The sequence below is a fragment of the Thunnus albacares genome, chromosome 13 (genome assembly GCF_914725855.1).
Source record: "Thunnus albacares chromosome 13, fThuAlb1.1, whole genome shotgun sequence".
In the NCBI taxonomy this organism is placed as follows: domain Eukaryota; kingdom Metazoa; phylum Chordata; class Actinopteri; order Scombriformes; family Scombridae; genus Thunnus; species Thunnus albacares.
The window spans coordinates 15,794,268-15,820,108 of NC_058118.1; the positions used below are offsets into that span (position 1 = coordinate 15,794,268).

At 37.1% G+C, this 25,841-nt stretch overlaps 1 protein-coding gene across 3 annotated transcripts in view; it reads right to left on the reverse strand.

Moving 5' to 3' along the window:
- Positions 1-25,841, reverse strand: part of rxfp2a (relaxin family peptide receptor 2a) — a 53,235-nt gene that overhangs the window by 6,123 nt on the left and 21,271 nt on the right. For all 3 annotated transcript variants that reach the window (XR_006406914.1, XM_044371545.1, XM_044371544.1), the window contains exons 5-17: positions 22,423-22,494; positions 18,271-18,342; positions 17,270-17,341; positions 15,925-15,996; positions 13,631-13,705; positions 12,752-12,823; positions 9,868-9,939; positions 8,779-8,853; positions 4,476-4,547; positions 4,302-4,373; positions 3,946-4,175; positions 1,893-2,038; positions 162-257 (exon numbers count right to left, since the gene is read on the reverse strand). Coding sequence is in view for 2 of the 3 variants with exons in the window: in XM_044371545.1 (XP_044227480.1) it covers positions 162-257; positions 1,893-2,038; positions 3,946-4,175; positions 4,302-4,373; positions 4,476-4,547; positions 8,779-8,853; positions 9,868-9,939; positions 12,752-12,823; positions 13,631-13,705; positions 15,925-15,996; positions 17,270-17,341; positions 18,271-18,342; positions 22,423-22,494 (1,198 nt within the window). In the remaining variant the exon portion in view is untranslated. The remainder of the gene's footprint in view (positions 1-161; positions 258-1,892; positions 2,039-3,945; positions 4,176-4,301; positions 4,374-4,475; positions 4,548-8,778; positions 8,854-9,867; positions 9,940-12,751; positions 12,824-13,630; positions 13,706-15,924; positions 15,997-17,269; positions 17,342-18,270; positions 18,343-22,422; positions 22,495-25,841) is intronic.

The window sequence follows — 25,841 nt, forward strand, 5'->3', positions numbered from 1 at the left end:
CAGAGCACTTCCTTGGGTGCTCAGCAGTACACTTGCCAAGTGTGAAGTCGATTGGATGAACGGCTGTCAAGATACACAAAGGACACACATGCAGACAGACAGACATACAGACATACAGGCAGAGATTCCTTTCTTTATAAGTAGATAGTTTGATAGCTCACCCCAGTCTGAAGTTTGCCTGGGCGCAGATTGCTGAAAGGGAAGACAATGACCAGGAACTTCTCCAGAGTCAGGTAGGTCAGGAGGAGAACAGACACCTGAGGGAAAACACTCACTATAAGTCTTAAAAGAACATCCATTAACTCATTAACATTGCTGAAAACCATTTGCAAAAGCATGCCATAAACTTTTAGAATGATGTCCTTCCTTTCAGATCGACAATGGGTTTATTTTAGATAAACTATTAGTTTTACTTTAGATAAATTATTACCATTAATTTGTTTTATTTTTGTCACAAGGATTTATTGAAAACTCCTCCTTGTTAGTGCATTCAAGTGCTTGAGTTAAAACTTGAAAGTCAACACTAAGTCAACAGGTTTTTTTTGTCAATATTGTCATAGAATTCAGTGTTTCTATTTTTAGTTAAATCCATTCATATTGCCACACCAGTGCTTCACTTCATGTGATCTTTATATAAAAATGATCTGAAAATGAGTTCCATGTAGTGAAGTTAACAGATTTAAAATTTGGGGAGAAAAGTGCTGGTATTAGATCCGTATGGTATTGGCAAACACATCAGAAAAGGTAAAGGGAGAGAAAAAGTGGGATCAATGCATCCCCGGAGTCAGTCAGATAACACCAACACCAGTAAAACAGATTTATTGAGAAGAAATAGTGGTATGTATCGACAGGCTGTGACCCTGTCACTCCCTGAAGGCATACAACATGGCCTAACTAGAAATACTGCCTTGTGGTTGTATGCCTCTGCCAACCAGTCAAGTTGCATGTCTGTCCAGACATAATATTTGAAGTGAAGACTTTGAAAGAATCTAATAAAAGACATCAAGTGTATTTTCCTTGTATATGTTCACATGCTTGATTCTGATAGAACAAAGTTGTAACCATGACAGCAGACGATGCTTTAGATATGGATGTTTCTGCAAAGAAACTACAAATTCTAAAACATGGATGCTTCACACACATCTTCAACCCGGCAGCACAGAAGACAATCACCACAGTTTCAAGATGGACATCCAAGATTAGTGTCACCAATTCAGTATCCGACCAAATGTGAAATATGGTCACAATTTCCCCCTCTGTTTCTGAGTTATGACGTTGAATAATGACAAGTGTTTTTGCAGAACATTATGACGTCACAGTGAAGTCGACCTTTGACTTTTTGGATACAAAATGTCATCATTTAATTTTATCCTATTAGTGTTTGTGTGACACTTTGTAATAATTAGTGTATGAATTCTTGCGTTATGGCCAAAAATGTGTTTTGTGAGGTCACAGTGACCTTGACCTTTGACCACCAAATTCTAATCAGTTCATTCTTCAGTGTTCAGTGGACGTTAGTGGCAAATGTAATGAAATTAGAGATATTGCGTTCATCGCCGGCATGGAGGCATAATGAGCAGAAACAGACGATAATCAAATTCTCCCAAATGAAAACTAGAATCGGATGTTATATCTGGATACTGACAAAATGTTGGGAGCAGCAATATCAGCATTGGCTGATATGGGAACAGTGAAAAAGCAGCATCAGCAGAATTTAAGAGTGTGTAAGTGCAGTTGGCAGCTTACAAAGAACACAGATACAGTATCTTTTGAATAAATATTGCAGTGCATACAGCGTGTCACAGCTCCCATTTGCACAGAGCAGATTAGAGTGTGGCTGCATGCATATGTAGGTTTTTTGTGGTTGTTTGTGTTAATCTATAGTAAGTTACCTCTGAGGAGAGCATGGCCAGGAATCCAATGGTCCGACACGCCACACTCTCCATCCAGAGCAGGGCGTTACGATTGTACTGCCCGCGGAATTTCACATCAAACACTCCAACAAAAAACAGGTAAACTCCCATGAGACAGTCTGCGCCTGAAAGATAAGAGATAGTGACATACATGAGTCCATTTATAGAGAGAGAAGCACTATTTGTGGGTTTCTGCTGCTGGCACTTCCTGCAGCCAGACGCCAAATTTCTCGTTAAAATACACACCACAGAACATTATTTTTAACTTCCAGAGCAGGTAAGAGTAATCAATGGCATGGGTCACACACATACGTCTGGATGTCACTGTGTGCATGTGTGTGACAAAGCAGGTGAGTCATTGAGTTTAATTTAAGACTTAAAGCTTAATATGTAACTATTCCGCATTAAAATGTCTAAAAACAACTAGACCTATGTTATATGTTTTGTTGAGTTGTGTACTTTCATTATCCCAAATGTTTCCAACAATTTTCAAACCCAGAGAAATCAGTAATTTTAATCAAAGCAATGGTCCGTTTCATTTGGTGGCCTGTCAGTGGTGTCATACCCCCTCTACCAAAGAGTATGTGCACACAAGATGCATGCGTTAGCACTGTGGTTGTCCGCCACTTGCCCTCTACCAAAGAGTGTACACATAAAAGACAATATGTCAGCATCATGGTTGCCCGCTAGAAACTGTCATAAATGGACTTTTATTCAGTTTTAAGCCACATTTTTATGATAAACTTTTTAGATCTTTTTAACTGTATCTTTTAACTGGATGAAGGATTTTAGTCATTGGACGTCATGATCTTAGTTTATCAGAGAAACAAGCTGAGCAAACGTTAACAGCAGCTTGGCTCACAGCCCCTACCGGACATTGAAAAACACTGATTTTAAACGTCAATCTGCTTTATTTGGTGTTTTTACCTGGTTCAATCACCGGATCTGTTTGTTTTGGTGAGGAGGAGACCTCTGCGTGTTTAACAATGAAGACAACAAGTCCCATGATCCCACACTACTTCACACCGTCATCACACTCCGTCTTCTGTTGTTTTTTTGATTGAGAGACCCCCAGTGACAGCAATTACTAATTGTGCTGTTAGGGAAGCCACCACTTATTTTAAGCTTCAACACTTTTTTTGTATTTTTCCGCTCCATTAAAATCTGCTCAACAGGAGAGTCATAGAAAGAGAGTCAGAGAACGATGAGGGTTATATAAGTAAAAGTGGCACAAGAGGACTAAAGAAAAGAGAGCTTACTACGAGGAAACAAATGGTGCACAATGAGGGAGGAAAGTCAAAATGTGAGTTAAAAAGGCAATCAAAATGGGTATATGGAATTTTCAGAAAAGCCTTTTTAAATAAATATCCATGATGTGTCTTTTTAAATGCTTGCCTTTGATTTATTCAGCAAACTCTCTGTGATAAACTACACTGCATACCCAGATAAACAAGTGAAAACATTCTCTGAAAGTTTTCTGAATCAATATCCACAGTTGTGTTGGAATAAGACTTCTATTGTCTGTTATTTTATCCTTTCAAATCTGAATTTATAAATATATCTTAACAGTTTAGCTCACCTAAGATATTAAAAACAAAACAGAAATTTATCTTGCTTTGGGTCCTTGCCGGGGAATTCATCTTCATACCATACAAGGCATAAAAGTCCCAAGGTATTTGTATCGACTGTAAGATCGTCTACATGATTTGTTTGAGGGGCACTTCAGCCAAAGACAACAGAGGAAGTTGAACGAGCCACTAAAGCCACTGAACTCTGCTGGTCTCCGAGCTGTGATCCAGGAGTCCTTTACTCTCCTGCTGACATGCTGTTCAGTGTTTTTAAACCACATCTTCCTCCCTGAAAGTTAGTCTTCTCCATAAAACTAACAGGATTTACTCTGACAAAAGATAGCAAAGATTCAAGCGTAGAATGAATCCATGAGATGTTACATTTATTCAAGTATTTCTGCATTTGTAAATAGTGTAACCTGTATTTTCTGAAGGGTTTTGTGCTGTAGTGAGTGTTTACTTACAGCAGAGGACTTTGATGCAGGCAGCATGCAGGTTGTTCTCAGCTCGTATCAGCGACCGCATGCCAATGACTAAAAGGTTACCAAAGCAGGTAATGAAGGCCATGACCCACACAGACACCCGCAGCACTATGTTAGCCAGAAGGTCCTCAAAAGAGGAGATACCGTCTGTGTTGGGCTTACAGGACCTGACATGAGGTGCATAGGAGCAGTACTGGAACGTCTTAAAGTAGCTGGAAGAGAAGAGGGAAAGACAGAGTTAAACAAACAATGACAGACACAGATGAAAGGATTAAGAGACATCATGTTTGGTTATTCAGTGATGACAGATGTGAGGATTGTGATAGGATTGTGCATACATGTGGGAGAGGTTCTTCATAGGCAGAAACATCTTAGTCTGAATATCTGGTATCTCAAGCCCTTCCAGCGCCCTACAGAAAACAGAACATATTTCACCACCGCACAGGCCGCAGCAAGCAGCTTGTATGTGTGTGTGTGTGTGTGTGTGTGTGTGTGTATGTGTGTGTACTTACAGAGACTGAAGATGTGTCAGGTGGTTGAAGTGGCTGGGGTGAATGCGGAGAAGGGGATTGTGGGAAATATTTCTACAACAAGAAACAGATGATGACAAACTTAATAAAGGCTGCAGGCGTGAAACATAACGTGTGGCTAAATGACAGTAAAATCCAGAGGTCTTTGTCTTTTTTAACTAGAAAAAGGCCAATGACTTCCTGTGTTCAATCGTACTTCACACTGGATACAGAATGCATTATGTACTTAGTCCACACTAGGGATGTGCAGAGAGCCAAGTATGTGTATTTGTATTTGTTGAGGCAGCAAAATCATTTGTATTTGTATTCGAATAAAAGTGGAAAGAGGTTTAAAAATCCTGTTTTTGTTTGCAATATGCTTTTAATTTTAGAAAATTAAAGTGTTACAATAAGTATTTATGAATAAACTACCTTACAAAGGAGGTCCCCACACTGAGTCTTGAACTGGAGTCTCCCAGATCAAAGACGACTGTGCTGACTACTGAGCTAAAACTTTACTCATCGCCTCATTGCAGACAGATCTCTACCTATTTATACACCTATAACACAGAGACAGCACACCGTGTAACATGTAGGGAAGAACTTCAAAGGCGATTATTGCTTTGCACTTTTCGTGCGTCATGTAGCAGGTGGATGTGACTCCCCTCGTTGAGACCTGCTGATAGACGTAACAGCGGAGCAGAGGAGAGAGACTGAGATAGTGATGTAACCGACCTGCTATTTGACTTGTTTTTTTTATTCCTGAAAACACATAATTTTTAAAATGTTTGTTCGAAATAAATATTTGTAAAAAAAACAACTATTTGTGCTTTGCTGAATAACGTATTTGCATTCAGGCACACCCCTAGTCCACACTATGTTCAGACTCCATTGTTCATCACATTTACTAGATGGTGTTATACATACAGTACCAGTCAAAAGTTTGGACACATTTTCTCATTCAATTGAATGGGAAGGTGTGTCCAATAGGGTATATATTATATACACTTTATTAGAATAAAGGTATATAACTGTGCCTTTATTAACCTACAATATACAGTATGCATGGATACTTTTGGTTGCTGATTAAAATTGCTGACATTAATCACTTTCTGATTATTTTTCTTTTGCATATTTACCCGCTATCCCTGATATTTTCTAAAATGCAACTTAATGCAGCATGCATCAAAGCATTGAAACCAAAATGTCAAAAACACCGCAACAGAGACTAACAGGGCAAAAAGCAATAAAAAAGTGGGTTTAATAAAGTTCAGTGCCAAAGCATCTGATATAATAAGTAAGAAAGTGATTTCCTGAGGTTTGGAATTTCCACCTTGATGAAACAAATTAGCACTCGACTTATCTATCAAAAGTACCTCCTTACTTACTTACATTTATTGCTTATAGTAGAATATTCCCTGATATACTAGCTACTGTTTGCAACACTGCATTCATATCCTACACAGCTGTTTCATGCTTTTTGTTTTTTTGTATAGTCTCTAAATTAATTCACATCTGACTATGTCTGAAGTGATAGCATTGGTCTGTGAGAGCATGTGTTTGTACTTCATCAGCTATTATGTAGGGCCTGTATGGCAATAAATGACCCCTGAGGCTGTAACACAGGGTTTCTCTCAGTATTTGTTTTGTCTCTATAATGGCTTTGAATGTTTGACTAAAGTAATGATTTGTTTTTCAGTTCGGCCACAGATGAAGGACACAGCTTCCCTTTTACAAATAGGGCTCGAGTAAACATCCTTTTATAGGGGCCATGTGAACAGACTATTGTTTCTCTGAATGTGACTTCAGGGACATTCAACCCGCAAACCTCTAAAGTGCTGCTGGCACAGATATCACTCCTGCAGACTAGACTGATGTCAAATTATTCTCACAATATGACACAAAGGCCTGTGCTGTCAATAGATTCTCACTTTATTTTGATAGCTTAACACTTATGGGAAGTCAACACAGAGAAAGGAAAAGGAGAGGAAGATTCAATGCACCATGCTGACTTTGTAATGGTGATGTGCTTGTTGCCAGACTTACATTTCTGGTTACCTACAACCGGGCGCAAATAATATAAAATCACATCAAATTTAGGCATCATTTAAAGAAATTGAAGGTGCAGGCTGTCGTTGATAATTGTCTCGATGTTGTAGCAGTTCAGTCTGAGTCATGGAAAATCCAAAAGAATCTCTTAGCAAGAGAGGGGATGGACCTGACACTGGTGGGCAAAATTTCAGTGGACTTATGGATCAATAAAGCAAGTGGCAAACAAACTCTTTCTGTGTTTCTTCATTTCTGTGTTTAATATTGTTTGTATGTGTGAATGTGTTGAGGCAGGGAGGAAGGGAGGGACCATCGTCATCGTCATAATCACTGCCGGAACATTATATTCTGATGTGAATTTTACATGTTTTGTCTCTCTGTGGGTATTTTGCCTTTGTCATGCTGAACAAAATTTCACTTCAATTCGGTTAAAAAGTTTTGACAAAGCTGCTTAACTCAAGAGAGAAAGAGAAAAAGCTGATGAATATAATGCTGATTCCTGCTCAAAACTGACATCCTGATATGAAACAAAGTGATCAGACTGAGATGAAACGCTACATTTGAATATAAATGTTTTTGTAGATTCCACATCATATTTTTTTTGTTTAAAACATATCTTTCAGAAAGAAATGTTGAAGGATGTGTTCAATTGATGGTAAAATAAAGATTCACATTGTCTAATGATGAGCTTGCCAGATTGTTGCATACTTTTATTCCTGTGAAATTTTAGATAGGCTGAAGCAGACTGCTGCACACTTTGGTAACTCTGGGCAGCAGCCAACCAGGGACCACAAATCCAATCCACCAATTACTCTTTAGCCCCATGCAACAGCTGAGCAGACCATGCAAACAAAAAGAAAAACTCTGTGTGAGACGTCAGACTCCACTTTAATTGGGGGAGCTTACCTACTTTTATGACAAACGAGTATAACCACTCTATGTCTATAAAACACACAAAGTAAACACAAAGCAAAAGAAATGGATACTGTGTTTCAAGATAGCTCCCATTTATTCCAGTAAACGTTACTCACTGTGTACATAAAAAAGTCCCAACAGCTTCCAAATGATGACTCCCTTCCCACATAAATGGCACGAAAACAATAAATCCATAAAACTCTTCTGGACTTTTTAATTTTTATTCAGCTCAGCAGCACAAACTGTGATTGCAATTTTATCAATGTTTGTGTTGCTCAGTAAATGTTCTTTTTTTTATTACAGCCGTTTCTTCGATAGTGTCTTCGAAAAAGTATTTCGGGTGACTTGCAATTTTGACTGCGGCAGCCACACCAAAATCTGTGCACAGCCTGGCGATGATCCTGGGGGGCTTGTTAAGTAATAACATTACTAATCGCTGCATTTATCTCAGCTTTGCTACCTCCTGGTCCCTGGTATTGTGCATGCAAGGCCTGCAGGGACAGTTTAACAAAACAGATCTGTCATTATGTTATTAAATACACTTTTTCAAAATGTCCAAGGTTTGTTCAGATTCAAAAGTATCTTTTTTACACTTTTGTGAGGATAGCAAACTGACAATGGAGGCAGCTGATATGTTTAGTCATCATAAAAACACATTTCTTATTAGTGTGTCCATAAACATTTATAGGAGACTGAATTTTCCATCACATGGAGAATATTCTTCCACTCTATTACTCCACTCTAGTCCCTAATATTATATTTTTAACAATAAGATGCACAGAACTACAAGACAGGTTCGGTCATGTGGGGACCTTCTCCATTTTTGATATTTCTGTTCATGGCTATTCATACTTTTCACATGCTTTTTTGCATTTTTGCATCATTGCAGCATTTATGGACTTTGTAGAATTCAGACACAGCTAGACACAGAAAACCTGATTCTGACTCCAAAATGGAACAAATATAATACTTGCACTCATTATTTCATCCAAGTATGACATGACTCTGAAGACCAATTCTTCATGGCTTTTACTACAAACTTGGTGGAGCACTTGTGTGTACCAATTCCATGCTTTCACAGCACCACCATAACATCTCTGACAGCTAGGTCCAGCAAAACACTGATTTTTTGTTTTGTAGAATACTCCCTTAAATTGTCTGAGTTTCTTTCCTGTGTGAGACCTTAAAAATAAAATAACGTTCTCTGAATCCAGTATTAAACTGGAGATTCATGAGGTGTCTTTATAATTAATATTCTCCATTTCCCCCTAATCCCCTCGTTTTATAATCCTCACATAATGAAAAGCTTGTCTCCATGGGAGCAAGACTGTCAGTGACTCACAGTTTGAGGAGCGACTTGGAAAGGCTCTTAAAGGTGTTTTTCGGCAGCTCCCTGATCTTGTTGCTGGACAGATTCCTAAAAAAGGAAAAAAGGAAGAAAAAAAAGAGGAAATGGTAGTTCTACAGCCAAAAACAAGACGAGACACGTGCAGATTCATTTACATCCATAGTTTACTCATTCATGATCAAACGTGGGTAGTGGGAGGCATGGGTACAATACACTTATTAAACCAAAGCAATAACCCGGCAGAATCAAATTAATAAACGCCTTTGGCCATCATAGCTGATGGATAAGAGCATTTTGTCAAAACTGATTTATCCATCACAAACATATACAATATATATCTCAGCAGCACAAGCCTACATTTCCTCTAACACCACTGAACATCCATCTGTTACTTTTTATAGGTTGCATTAACATGCCTGATAATGTTTTATTTCCTTTTTATCATTTAAATACTCATAATATTTGTAGTGTCATTATAATATAATCCATTTTTTCAGTTTACTTTTTATGCAATTCTATTGTGTTATTTTTCACTTCACTTGTTAATTCATCCTGCTTGTTGTTCTGCAAGTAATTTACAGTCCAAACTTTGATGTACATTAAAACAAAAACTACCTTTGTTCCTTGAACAAGGATTAACTTTATCAACTATCAGCTTCAGAATGCCAGTGAATTTTATTGAATGGTTAAATAAAAATTAAATTTGGGGAATTGTTTCATCTTAAACACTTTGTGATACTGAACAGCAGTTCCCATAGTTTAATAAATGAGCTGGAAATGTTCACTGTTTCATGTTTTTATGATTGAGCCTTTTAAATAAAATGTGCAGAATTGACAAAGATCTGCTGCTGGTTCAGAAAATTCATTAAATTTGAGTCAGGCTGCGAAAAATCCATCTTCAATCAGCAATAAGGTGCCGACACCACCAGAGCAGTTTAAGACCTTTAAATAGACATTTTAATCTCCACTGAAAACAAGTGATTGATTAGACAAACCACTTATTAATTCATTTCAGTAGGTGTAAACTGTATTGATTATATAAACTGAATGAAAAAAAGTTCAAACAAAGATGCAGTTACTCACAGTTCAGCCAGTTTCAACAGAGACTGGAAGGTGTTTTCAGGAACTCTTCTGATCCTGTTGTCCATCAGTAATCTGAACAGGACAGATGTGCTGTAAGAACAATACCGAGTGGTGCAAAGTGGTGTGTAAAACCCCTGTGGTGGATCCCTGCTGGGCCTGGATGCAATCTCATTTGTTGCAATAAATGGCTACCAGTTCCCACAGTGCTCCTTCCAGTAACATTGACTCAGTGCTGACTCAAACAGCTCTGCCTGAAAAAAAAAGCCTCTGCATCATATATAAAACTTTTTTCACCTTCTTTTGCCCGTACACATTCACATATTCAAACTCAGTACTATTTGGCCTACTTGTTGTGCAGTGAGCAGCACTGGAGCACATGTCAGATAAGTGCTATACTCAAAACATCTTAAGAGTGCCAATAAAACAGAAACAAGCACTGCTCTTTCACTTCATCGCCCTGGGCCAAACTGTCGACTTTCTTCTCGTATGTCCACTTTCAGACTCCTTTTGATGGATCACCATGTCAGCCACATTGACGACCTTCACTTGTCAACATGACATCTGAACACAGATTTCTTATGACTTTCTGTTATATTATGATCACAAATTCTTGTTGAGTTTGAACATGTTGAAGAGAGGCGTCACAAATGATCAGAAATGTGTTCAATGGAGGGACACGTCACATTGGTCTAGCTTTAAAATGAAAAAACAGTGTGGCAGGAACACACACATACACACACACACACACACACACACACACACACACACACACACACACACACACAGACCCATTTCTCTGCTACCACACTAATGAAAAAAACTTACAAATAGACAAAAGACAGCAAGGCTTTTAAACTATGGCAGTATATGTTTCTGAGACATTACAAGTAACTGACTCACTCACCCTTGTGAAGGCAACTGTCACTCATGATTACACTGAACATCAAGCAACACCAGCTTGCGTGAGGGAGCTCCTACATTCATAAAAATAAAAATAGCACCAGATGGCATCAAACAACTACATGCAGACTGCAGATCCTTATTCCAAGACTCAACGTCTCTGTTTTTTATCCAAGAGAAATTAATGTTTTAGAACTGGGAAGCACTTTATAGCTTGGTGGAAACATTCCACACAAAAGGTTTTTAAGTACCAATTTGTCATTCACGCTGTCGCACAGATTGAACATCACACAGACAGCTTGTATTTATGTTTGTTAGCGAGGCTGACAGTGTGTCCTCCATCTTGTCGTGTCTGTCACACATCAAGTGTTGGATGTCTATGAATGTCCTTCAGTTGGATGATGCCAAATGTGGAATCCTCCTGTTTTTTCCTTGCATAACTATAAAAAGTCTCAGGTCTAGTCTGGATACCTTACTCTCTGTCTGATCACTATAATTTATGTGTAGTTTTTGATTCTGGCTTTTCCTTTGATGTTCACTGTGACAAGGTTGTACAATCATGTTGAGGTTCTTTTGTCAATTTAGGAGCTTGAAAATGTCACTCATGCATTTATCTGGAACACACTTCGGTTACTGTAATTCCCTTTATGCTGGGATTTAGTGCAAAATGCTGCTGCCAGTGCACCAGCCCTCGTTACCCCTCAGTGTTTGCCTGTAATCTTTAAAAGTGACTGTGCTCCTGTCTACTGGCACATCTCAGCTTAAACGCCCACTGAGCCTCATCACTGCTCTTCTGGCAGGGCACGTCTGGTGAGAGGAAAAAGTCAGACAAAAGATCTGCACGCTGTACTGATAGCACTCCCAACAAATCTAATTTAACAATTTCACTCTAATAAGAATCGTTGTCAGGCATTGTCAAATAAACATAACAAAGCAGAACTGTTTGTTTTTTGAATCAGCACCTGTAAAGGTTTTCCTTTCTGGTTAAAAGGCCTCTCGGCTCATCACCTCAGGCTTGCCAAGTCAGCATCTTCTATTCAATCGCACATTAAAACTCAGTTCATTATTTTAATTAAAATGATAGTATTTGTTGAAATTGTTTATTAATCCTGTTTATCCTGTTAGACCCGACTTAACCTCTGTCCTTGCAAAGCAAACTTTTAAACTTTGTTGCTACATAAATAAATATTATTACATTAATCACTGATTGATGGTGAAAGGGTTGCAGGTCTCTGCTGTGCCTGCAGTTATTTGTTGTCCTTGTTTGACCCATTTCTTAGTAATGAATTTGAACAGGGCACGCTGCTGAGTGTTTGCTGTTGATTATGTTAATTGATGAAATGAATAAAAGTAGACAAGTGTGTGTGTGTGTCTGTGAGAGAGAGAGAGAGAGAGAGAGAGAGAGAGAGAGAGAGAGAGAGAAAGAGAGAGAGAGAGAGAGAGAGAGAGAGTGACATAAAATGCAAAGTAATTTGTAGGGCTTCATATGAAAATTTTACATGAACATTATGATTCAGTTGATAATACAGTAAAAAAGACATTATCTACAATATCTACAGTAGCTGCACCAAACTCTGCATGATGAAACAGTTGATGAAAAGTAAGAAAAGTCTATAATTTCATATTTTTTGCACATTAAATTCTATTTACTTACAATGATAATTGAATAATAGAATAAGTGTGGCTCCAACAGTTTGTTTATTCATGGTCCTGAAGATGTAATGATTTTAATATTAAAGTTGCAAGATTCACAGTCTGCCAGAGGTCTGACATACCCAACTTTTCAATAACTTACCAAAAGGGAAACATTTATTTTATCTAAATTAATAATCATTTTGCAGAATAATTAACTGTAATGACTCTGCAAACATGCAGAGTAGTAAAAATAGTATGGAAACATACTATGACACTTGTAAACACCTAAAAGCGACTCAGTTTCAAGCACTTGAATTTTTATGAAGATGTTTGTAAGTAGGATACTCACAGTACTTCAAGCTTGCTACATGTCTTCAAGATTGAGTAGTTGAGAGTTTGAATCAGATTTCCCTCAAGATCCCTGAAAGAAGGAAAACATAGCATGTTTATTTTGCATGTGTATTTATGATCACATATATGCATAGTACTGAATGAGTCCATTTCATTTTGTCAAACTGAACTTTTACTTCAACCTTTACCAGCTATTTAATTAGCTAATTTAGCTATTTAATTATTAATCAGAGTTCCAAATTGATAGTTTAACATATTTGATGAAACAAAATTGATTAATTGGCTATCAATTTTCTCTTTTTTGAAGGGTGGTACCCCAAGGTGAATTTAATGCAAGTTAAATTCTATTAATGAATAAAAACATTGATTAATTCTGATAGATTTTTAAGCTGTTGCACTTACAGTGTAATATTTTTCTGCTGTTTGTGTTTGAATGAGAGCAAACAGGTAAAGAAAAAGCAACACAGTGACAGACATTGCTTTGGAATTTAAATAAGTGGATATAAACACTGATCAGCAACATGCTGCCAACAGACGTGAGAACAGAAAGCATGAGGTCATTATTAGTGTCAGGCTCATCTGGCTGGTGGTCTCCAGTCTCACTGGCCAAAAATAGTTGGTCGAGCTGACCGACCACGGCGACATCAGCTGAGGACGCTACACTTCTCGAGAGGAATATTCATCTGATCCTCATACTTACAGCTAAGCAACCTTCTGTCACCTCTATTTACCAGCCTCATTTGCTTTTAAGTATGCACACAAGTACAAACACACATCCGTCCATCTGGTAAATTCTTTAGAGCACAGACTTCTACTGAACCACACACATTCGCTACACACCTGCACACACACAAGCACACTGTCAGAGCAGACTCACAGCCAGTCCAAGGCAGGCATGTGTTGACAGAAACTCGGGTAAGGAAGCTGCTGCAGCGAGGTGTCCACCATGGATCTGAAGAAAGAAGAAAAACATGTGACAAAAACAAAAGAAAGGTGAAACTCTGCACTGCAAGAGTTCTCACCATGACAGAGCAGAGATGATACATTGTGGTATTTGAACTCTCATGAACAGTTTGTACAGTATACCTATAAGCAAAGCATCTGTGACCTGTTTACAAAAAGAGAGAAACGGCCGACGAGAATAAATGAGGAAATAGAGCGCTACAGCTAAATTAAAAACAATGCAGTGACTAATTTGTTAGATAGCAGGAAATTAAATGTCAGTCAAACAAATGGCTGATCTAACTACATGAACATTTTGACTGATGTCTAAGTTATTAACAAACAGTAGCGCTGCAACAATATGAATAAATAATGTCATTCGATCATTGTCCTGTAGGCAAAGGAATCCCATTTCTGCTAATGCAACGACAATAACAACATTTAATGATTTATGTATCTAAAGCATCTAAATATCTAACAGTACTAATGTATAATTAAGCTAATTTTTACTAAAAATCATACTTAACATTACAAAATTTTTACATTAAATGATTTAAACGTTAACTATTTTTGGATTGATTTCCTTCCTTCCAGGCAGCTGATGGTTTCCCTTAATTTCACTGCAGTATGAAAATAAATCAACTTTGACAGACTTCAAATGTGCTTGAGATAAGTGATCCATTACCATATTTTGTCAACTTTATTCCATGTCGAAGTTCTCCGTGTTATCTTGGCATATAGCAGTTTCCCAGCAGGAACTGTTTTGAAAATTCTTCCCGTTGGGTTCATCAGCAGCCAAACCATGAAGAATTTCAACTGCATTACCAAACAGTAATGAAATACACAAAATAATAATTCCCAAATTGTTCAGGGTAATGGATTACATATCCCAATTATTTTCAAATCTCTTTTCAAGTCTCTGCAGGCGCTGAAATGAAGAGAAATGTTTGTCCAGGAGGTAGTGAATCAGTCTAAATGCCTTGTTTGAAAAATGGTTGGCAATAAACCTAAGTATAAAATGAAATGGAGTAAAATGTCCCTAGATGTTGAAAAATTGCAGTGGTTTTCAGATTTTAAAACAGTTTAATATTTCGGGTGGTAAAACTTGAGACAAATGTGGGGAGAGACGAACCAGATACCAGGGACTCTCCTCTGATGAACGGAGAAATCAAAAGAGAGATAATATGGATACTTCTGTCTTAACAGTCACTCCTGAGAAGTATAAACACTCTTTAAAGAAGCAGACAGAGTGGGAGCACATTTACAAGGCTTTTATCTTTTAAGCATAAACATTAAAAAGACATTTATTGAAATTGATACCTATTGAATAGAGCGAGAAAAAAAACAGTTAAGTAGAGAGTTGTGGGCAGATGGAAAGCAGATGACAGTTTAAAGGGAAGAGACACAAAGAAAGACTGGGAGAACAATACAGTAATCTCACTATTGTATAAACAACAATATAAGGGCTGATCCAGGCTTGGTCAGAGAAGTAGATACTGGATGGAGAGGAGGAAAATGACAATAGTGGCAAGAGATAAAGAGAATAAACAGATGAAGACAGAGACAGAAGTGTGATTTGGTGTCCAAGGATGGAAATCAAAGATGGATGTGAATTTTTGAGGAAAACAGAAAGAGCAAAGACTGCTAAACAACATCAAAACTATTAGGGTCCACTGCTTTAAGACTTACTGACTTATGAAATGTAATGAAACAAAACTTAATTGCTATTTTGATATCATAAGACTCCACTGACTGATTATTGATCTCCTCTGAGAGTTTGGAGGAAACTTGATTAGAGAGAACTGAAAAAAAGGTCCAGTTTGCTTCATGCCTCAAAAAAACACAGACAACTTATCCAAGCCTATTTTTGGTGAACTAAGCACAATAATGGAATAGTTTTATAACATGGAATTACTGTCTGACCTTTGTTTGACGTCTGACATTCAGTATATCTTAAAACTAATAGACACATATATTTGTGGTCTGATCTCTTCAAACAGCCTTTCTGTGACTATTTTCCTTTATTGAGTACTTTCAGGTTAGCAATTATTCATGAAAAGTAGGTATTGGTTTTCTTCACACTATACTGATATACATATATATACATATGCACTACTGATATGTGATAAATTCCTAATCTCAGTGAAATCTCACTGAAAATATTGGGATCCATTTGACATTAGAAATCAGTGAATACTGGAGATTTTTCAGAAAAATGATGCAACTCACAGGTACATGAGAGACTGGAGCCCAATGAAGGTGTCCTGGGACAAGCTGCTTAGTGGGTTATGATCCAACATCCTGGCACAAAAAAACCCCTTTTAAATCATTCAGTCATTTGAATCACTGACTTATTTGTTTTTATTGTTATTAAAAAGAATTGTTTGATATACAGTATATCACAAATAAACACAGATACCATCTACTACTGTTTCATATCATGTATGGTCAAGTCTGAAGTTAAACAGATCCTTCTAAGGTAACGTCATCTATAATAAATCCATCACCAAACAGGAGCACAGATCCAGAAATCCAAGGTAAATGGCCAATTATATATATTGTTTTATTGCTCATTCCTCCAGTCACACACACACACACACACACACACACACACACACACACACAGCAACAACAAAAGCTACCATATAAGGTGCTGTCAGGATGAATCTTGCCCAAGGACACTGGCCAAGATGGGAACTGGGTATTGAATTGCCGACCCTGTCATTATTGCACTCTGCCTCCTTTTTCTGGTGATTTCTGGTGATCGCTTACTCTCTGGCTGGATGTGAAATGCTGCTAGATCTCTATGACTCACAAAAGTCATACAGATCTTCAGATATTTTATATCAGTTTTATACTGTACCATTAGCTCTACTATTTGGAAGCTGGTTGACACATTTGTAGAAAGACTAGATGAGCTGAACTTGTTAAATACAGATACCAGTGCAGCGCAGTCCGTTACTTTGCTACAGACTTAAAGACAGCAAAAACATCTGGCCCACTAAAAAAATAACTCACATCTCTGAGCTCTTTACTTCATTAGATGAACACAAAAGCATCTTTGTTATATAGAAGCCTACACTTGACTCTAATGTGACTTCACAGGTAAAATAAGACTCAATCCAGCTAAATATGATTTCTGACTCATTATGGGTTCAAGTAAATGCAGCTCTCTCAGCTCTCCACCTTAGATGATAAGCCAGATGATTTTAAGCACATCAATAGGGATTTCTTTCCAGGAGGGACCCTAAACTACACATCAAAAGTGAAATTCCACATGCCTACAAGGATACCCGAGTATGGACACAACAGGCACGTATATGTCAATCTTTCAAAATGAAACCAGACAGCACAACACTGAGGATGACTTCCCCTTACAGACGCATAATGACTGCCAAACTACTCTGTGTGTCTCTGACTGTGCTCTTGTCTATTTTAACAGCCACACAGTGTCCTTCCATGTCCATTTATATATGAGCACAGTGGCGTGCACAGCGCAATAACTTTCTCACATATACATATACTGTAGACATCTATGTTTGTGTGTGTGTGTGTGTGTGTGTGTATTACTCACAGCCACTGTAACTGATGGAGGTCCCTGAACACACCAGGACTAAGCGAGGATATCAAGTTCTCACTGAGAAACCTGAGAGAAAGAGTGAGAAGCAGAGAGAGAGAGGATGCATGAAGATATTCTGTGATATATACAGTGCACAAAAACATATTTAGTCCTTATGTTTTAAAGCAGTAGTTACAGACACCAACATAAAGAATTTTCTAACTGCGGATAAAACTTTTTGAACTTCCTTTGCAGCTTTTTTTTTTCTGATTTTGACACCCTGAGTTGATTTGAGTAACTTATTTACTCTCAACAACTCCTCTGACTTTGAGCAGGTGGCCTGCAGTAAACATATTATTCCTTTCACTTTTGTTTTCTTCTGTGTTCGCTATTTAAGATTTGCACAGTGTCAAAAGGAAAGCCTGGGGTTGAAGAATATGATAGTGGAAAGCATTTTGCAATGAGGCCTCTTTTCTCTGTGTAAAGGCCCCTTCACACTGTGTGATTTTGGGCTTTCTAAGATGAGAGATGACAACCGTGAGAGAAACGTGGTAAAATCTTTGGAACTTAATCCAAAACAGTGTCCTAGATCAAACTGGAGCTGTATATGGAGCTTTGGTGACCAAAGACCACCTGAGGCAAAATTCTGACAGTGTCAGAAATTTAACACCAGATTCTCACAATGTGACTGCTGCTACGAAGCACGTATACAAACAAACCAATCAGAATAGACATGAAGTGACACAGAATACACTGGCTGGCACGACATTTCATAAGTGCAGTTTTTGAATAAAGTTTAGGTAGAAAACACACTTGTTCTCCTTAATATGTTCATGGCACACAAAAACCAAAATGATAGAGGTGAAACAACTTTGCTGCGTTTTCAAAACACATGAGCTGATGATGTGCCTCTGTTTTTTTTTCTAAAAAGGGCAAAAGGGAAATAAAATCCATGCAAGTACTTCAACAGAGACTAGTACAGTGCAGCTTCATTGATGAAGTAAGCAGATACTCACAACCTCTTTAGATTGTACAGGCCGCTGAAGGCATGTTTGGATATGAACTGGAGGCTGTTGTTTTGCAGAAACCTGGGAACAGAGAAAAGAATCACCATTGGGGAAAACTATTCCCTTTGCTCTTTCATCTGAAACTCTAACCACTCGAGCTCTTGATCTCTCTCATGCATATAAACATCATTTAGGCACACTTACATCGAATGTCAAAGTGATTAATACGCTGTTGTAAGAGTAATATCATCATTATCATCCACTGCGCAGCCATTTCTTTTCCTCTTTGCACTTCAGTAAGAATGACAGGATAATACAGTCATCAGCAAATTCTCCACATCAACACACAGTGGATGGCAATTTGTTGCTCACCTGCATATAACAACACTTAAAAAGACACTAATAACCAGAAGCCAGAAATGATTGATGTTTGATCGCGGTGATGATAGTTCAGAAATGTGCTACTTTTCATGACCTTCAGGCAAGTGAAAAAGTTTTTGAATGTTCTTACTTAATGAAAACAACTTATCACTGACAATGTCATTGGACATCTTCTTGCTAAATGACCCATGCAGCACAAGGACGAAACCCTGAAAAAAATAAGTGGTACATTTCATGCTTTTATTAGATAGCGGCAGTAGGGAGATGACAGGAAACAAAGGAGAGAGAAAGAGAGAGAGACATGGGGAGGACATGCGTCAAAGGTCCCTGATCAGACTCAAACCAGGGACGTTGTTGTTCATGGTCACCATCTAAACATGCAAGAGTTTTAAAGAGTACAAATGTGAAGAGTATGAACATTGACAAGAGAAGGTGCAGAATTGTAGCTGTATAAAGTGCTGTCCAGTTGACTTTTATTATTCTTCTACAGTGTGAGGAAGACTAATGTTCCACTGGCAAGATAAATGTTTCTTTAGTTACAGTCTTTTTTAGAAAAGTAATAGTGTTAGTTTGTGGCTTCAGTTCCGTTGGCTGATCAGGCAACTGCCAATCATGTTGAGAGGTAACAATATGCAGTTTTCTGCTCAGTTTGTGGAGTGTCTGGGATTTGTTTTCCACATGTGTTGAGTTTTTCTGTGAGAGTATAAAAGATTTGGTTCCATTGTTAAGTTCTGATTGTTTAAAGGAGGTTTTAGCTAATTGTGTGTCAGATAAGGAGCAGAAATGAGATACTTACAAATGTAGGATTGTTGTCTTTTTGTGGAATATTTGCATATAAGTGAATTAAATCATAACAGTACACCTTTTTAGTTAAGTTCTTTCTTTTTATCAGTAGTGAAATGCTGCAAGACTGTTTAAGATCATCTTGTTTCAGTCATTTTCTTACAGTTTGCAATGATGTGTCTCTATAGTTCATAATATCCTATTTGATGGAGTGCAAGTGCTTTCATTTCTATCTTGTATTATTTCTATTTGAGAATCACACCATCCAGAAAAAGTTTTAAAGCTCATACAACAGTAGGTCAACTGTACATAGACGACAAAAATATTTAATCAGACTTTAAAAATTCTATAGAAAACAAATGGATTTAAGATGTCTGCTTTCTTTTCACTTGCACAGTTTTTGACACTTGCAAAGTTTAAGTTGAATAATCATAACAGCAAAAGCAAAATCAGCATCAGTTTTTAGATCTAGACCTTAGAAACGTTAACATTCACTTTTTTATGTAGAGAGTTATGACATTGGGAGTATTGCAGACTTACGCTGTTGTCGAATCTAGATGTGTGTTTAAGGATAAATCATTTAGGAGCCACTCATTTACTACTGTATAATGCAAAGTTCTTCTTATGCAGCAAAAGAAAATGGAAGATTAATTAAGATAAATCGTTTATGTTTATGCCGTTTACATCCAGGTACCCAATTTTATGCCAAGTCACTATAAATCTAGAAAGGTAAAAACTTATTTTAAGGAAGGAAAACAAGGTTGCCAACAAAGAGAGGCAATCTGAGGAGAGCAGATGGGTCTGTAGAAACACCTGAACAAAATAACTGTCAGAAAAATTGGATGAGACCAACCGAGATGAAGAGCACACACGGATCCTTGCTAAAAGTGTCACTGTGAGTAAAAGTTGACTGGACGTTTTGAGAAACCTTCCCAGATTAATGGTTCATTCAAGTTCTAAGCTTTTTAATGCTACCTAAAGAAGGAAATAAACTCGCAAGTGTATGAGTGGTGTAATTAGGGACGAGGACACTTAGTGCACAAAAACGCCACTACAGAAATCCTGTCAGTTTCATTTTTGTTTAGTACACTTACTCTTGTGTTGCTCAAAAGCCAGTTAAAACCAAAAACACAGTTGCAACTCTTTGATCCATTTAGGGTTTTAAGCAGCCAGTAAGTCTTCATTAATGATGACATGTTATACTGTGTGATATTGGGTGGTTTAACATACAAACTGATTGATGTTACCTCGGATCAATTTATAACAATGAGAAAAATATAGCTAAGGTAATAAAAACCATGAAGAAGAGTTTTATTGCACATCAAGCAACAGAATGGGAATAATGCTTATGTGCTGATCTTCCTTTCTGCTGATATTCTCCCTGAAAGTTAAGCACCAAAATAAATCTCCTGACTTGCCACAAATTTCAAAAAGAACATAATACCAGTGTGTGGGTGAACTACAGTATATGGGGAAATGTAATATGATCATGGTAAATGTGCTGAAAGCTTGACAGCTTTGTCAGTATTATCAGCAACTGTACATGTGAAATATTTGATTTTTTATTGATAGCGTGTAGAAATCTAACCAGTTCTGTTTCTTCACCAACACTAATCCAACATGCCTCACAAACACGTACATTCACACAGAGATGGGACATTATGAAAAGTAATTGATAGATTACCAAATAGTTTGAAACTCTATTAAATATTCTTCTGGCAGACATCCTACCATCTGTTACTGAAAGTTAAAATGTCTTTGTTTTTGTGAATTTTAGCTTGTGTGGGTGGAGTTAAAATGGGTGACAGGAACAAGATATTCTGACATCTGAATCAATACACAGGATGCTGTTAAAGTTAGATGAACTGATCCACGTCAGACATGAAGCAGGATGACCCAACAGGGGTGAACAAAATAACAAGCTGTGCAATGCATTTCATTTCTGTTTAGGACTGTCACAGGTTTTAACTCAACAGCTGTAGTTTGTAGTTCTGTTAATCAAGCATCATGTTAGATGTCTTTATGTCAGAGTTAACTGTGACAACTGCGCTTCCGCTTTTTGCAGTTGCTGTTTTATAGTTTGCCTGTGCTTAGTGTTTGTCAGCATGATTTATGAAAGTTTTCTCGGTGCATTTTTAAAGGCGACATGATGCAACTCACAGGAGTAAAATACGGAACCCAGGATGATTAAGAGATAACAATAAAAACTGCATTAGCAAAGGGGTACTGTGAATTTTATACAGTGGTCATTACAATCACAATGTGCATGTGCATCAATTATATTTATTAAATATATTTATTAAATGATTATTTGCACATTAAAACAGTTAATAAAATCTGAAGATGCCAGAAAGACCAGTAATTGCCCCTCTGGTTCCCTCATCAGTTAACAGCACGACATTATCAATTAGACTTATGAGCAAAGTTTAAATGTACATTTTATATTTGCTTAGACTACAAATTTGTCTCATATAATATAATCACTATAATATAACTTAATCAATATAATCATAGCAGTTTGTCTGGTTCAGTCTGCAGAGAAAGCCAGTCACTTATACAAGAAAACAACTATTTTTCAAAAGACACAAATGTCTGACTTGCACAGAGTTAATGCATCTCAATAAAATCATGTCAAAGCATTAAAACCGTCAATTAGTCAGATTTGCCAACAGAGAGAATAGCTGGAATAACAATAAAGCCAGATCATGTTGATGTGGCAGCACATTATACATTTTAATGTGTCTAATTTTTGTTTTTGATTTCAGCGCTCAATTTGTCAAACTGGTAAATCACACAGAAGCAATAAAAACACAGTTTAATGGTTATAAACTGTGTCTTTGGAGTTGGAATGATGAATAAAATGTCTTGAAATAACTGAACAACAGATCCTGAAGTAGCCACAAAATACACACTGAATGTAGACACACATGAACAGTGACTTAACCAACCAATAGTGTATATTATGAAGATATGGAAAGCAGCAAAATATATACTAACAGTCTCTCCAGGGCAGGATACTCTGAGAAGACATAATCAGACAACACTCGGATCTCATTGCTCCTCAGCGACCTGTAACAGAAGCCATGAAATGTCACAGTTAGCAAAACACATTGCATATTTCTCATAAACAGACAAAGAGGCAGAGAGAGAAAAAAGACAAAAGGTCTGAATGTGCAATAAACATTCATGAGAGTCTAAACTACTGATATTTTATTCAGAAATGGCCTGTAAGAGCTTTCAAATGTCCACAATAATAGAGGCATCATCTGTCTGAGAGGGCGCAGCAAAGACTTGAAAAGGTTCACTGTCTTGGAAAATGAAAAGGTTACTACAAGGACAGAACATAATATCGGCATAGCTGAAACTTATTTACGTCCCACCCACCCACAAACATACGAACGCACAAACTGAAGCTTTCACCAGACTTCTCAAAGGAGAGTAAGGTCTCGGTGGATGAGCCCAGAAGTTACACTGAAAATCAAGTAAATCATCTTTGTTTGAATCTCTAATAAGATTGAACTTATTTGTGCAGCAGGTCACAACATTAGTGGCACAAAGGGAAAAAAAAGAGCTGTTTCATTCTTATTTAACCAAAATATCCTATTTAAAATTAATACAATGCACACACACATATTCATTGTACACACACACACACACACACACATATCCACAAAAATATATAGATATAGTTACCTATTAACAAATATTGTAAAAAAAAAAACCCCACCAAAATCGATTTGATGAACAATAAAACAAAGTGGTAATAAAATCAAATGCACCATTCATTATGCACACTACAGATAAAGAGAGCAACAAATCTCCAGCAAATGGGAACAAACTGTCAGCAAAGACCACAACGACAGCATCAATGCACTGTAAATACGACAATGGACTTCCACATTCACACACATTGATTTTGCAAAATAAATCAAAATGTGTTCTGTAATAAGACTTAAAAAACTTAACTGCAAAAAGCATTTAAATGCTGATAAGTCCAGTACGACACTAATCATACATTTTATATATGCAGTACTTTCACAAATGAAACACCTCCTTTTCAGAGGAAACATTTTATGGCTTGATGATATACAATAATATTCCTGCTGAAAACGTAGTAAAATGTTTTTTCTTACATGTAGCTTGTTCCTTTAAACAATTTAAATCTTCAGACTAAGCAAGAAACAGCTTGAGTGGGAGAGAAACAGACATTTCTGATGATTTACAGTCATCATCATCATCATCATCATCGTCATCATCATCTATTCTGCCTATAACTGCTCTTTGTCTTCTTCTCAAATCTCAGATTGTAATTGCTGACAAGTTTTTCCAAATCAGGTTTCTGTCATGGTCAGAATGATATAACTTTATTCTAAATTGAGTTCATTTGAAGAAAACTAAGATTAACTTTCATTGTGTAAAAGGTGGTCACCTTCTAAACTGCTGACAGGGAGCAACTTGAATTAGAGACTGAGAATAAAGCCCTGCTGAATACTACATTTCAAAAGAGACTTAATGAGGGGTAAGAAAGTCCCAGGCAGAGAGACAACTGCTTGTGATGCGTTTCCATCAAATAAGACATTCGAACAGACTGCCATCATCATGTTGCTGAAGGTCAGATTGAGCTCAGGCTTCTGACGCAGCAGCCATTATACACAGCCGTAAAAAGCTTACACTATAAAAACAAAGAGGCCATACAGCTAAGATCATCTATCCATTGTCTGTTTCTTCTAACCATTAAAGTAGGAGATTTGGTTTAGGAAAATATCTGAACTGATGTAGACTTTCTATTCATGTTTTTTTAAAATATGATATCATAATATATGATATCAAGGCCTATGACTCAGACGAGTGTAAGCACATTTTTGCAAAAATTAAAGAAGCGCTAAAATGAAAATTGGGTCCACCTTTGATTAACTGTTGTATATTTGCAAAAATGTCAGCACTTCATGCTTTCAGCACAATCATCCACAAATACTGAAATAGTTGACTTACCTAAAAGGGCATTAAAGCAATTTTTTATTGTAATCCTATAATCTTGGGGGGGGGGGGGGAGAGACACAAATTTAGGAAGAATAATAAAAATTGATGCAGCAGGGGCCAAGATATCCGCACTTTTAGTCTCTAGTGAGTTTAAGATCACACCTCCAGGGCTTTTCTTTTAAACTTTGTCCTCTACAAGCTCAATCTGAGGTTACTCTGATGATTGATGGCTGTCAGACTCGACAAAGCTCCTCCAGTGACGCAGATGAGTAATAAACAGATTTTTAGGACTGAAACTAAAGGTCATTTTCATTATCGAGTAATCTGCCAATTATTTTTTTGATTAATCATCAGAGAATAGTGAATAAAGCCTGTTATAATCTTGTTTTGAAAGATCAACAGTCCAAAACCCAAAGATATTCAGTTTAACTACTAAAGCAGCAAAGAAGATAAAACAGCAGCAAGGTGATACTGTCAGCAGCATCCAGTCCTTTACTTACTGGAGCATGAACATCGATTTCTGACTGAGAAAGTTGCAGTAAAACCTTATACAACAGTAACACACTAAACATGAAACTAAGGGTTTGCATCAAAACAGAGAGAAACATATGTTTTTACTCTTAACAATCCCAAACAAATTAAAGTAAGAAGGTATCAGTTTTAGACAAAACTGACATATCAATGAGAAATAGGCCAAAAGGCCAAAAAAACAAACAAACAAACTGAAATAACGTACAAAGGTCAGGTATGACCTCTGGAAGAAAGTACAAAAGTCCCCAAAGATCCTAGTGTTAGCTTGTATTGTGTGAGTCATTATAAATTACAAATTTGCTGTAGACGATCAAACAAACCAAACAAAGTCTGTAGAGTTTGTCAGTGTGCTCTGGGAGCACAGGCAGATAAATCAGTACAGAGAGAACAAGAAGCTGCTAACTGACAGTAAAGATGAAGCAGACAAGAAATTTTATTGACCATCCCAGTTTATAGTTATTGAGGAGAAACAGGGTGGCTTCATTAAATGAGGCATAAATGAGGCATAATAATCTGTGCGTAACACATTTTCAGCCAATTTGAGGAAATTAATGAAGCTACAATTAATAAAATCCTTCAAAATAAACACCTTGATTTAGAGAGCTGACATTTAGGAGCTCAGTAGGTAATTTAAGTGTTTTTCATAGTTCTCAGGAAACAGAGAAATCTATAGTGCGAGGCATCTTAATGGGAGATCAAATTGAAAAAGAATGGATGATTCAGCAATAAGGCCTCAAACTAGAATGAATTTTCATATGCAGAGAAGCTGAGGGCTAGGTCAAGTTGTCAATTAGTTTAGAATTGTATAAAGACTGGGAGTATGTGGGAAACTTGTTGTCACAAAGGGGTTGCAATGTAACCAGTGGATAAGCGTATTTTCTAAAATATTGAATTATTCCTTTAAA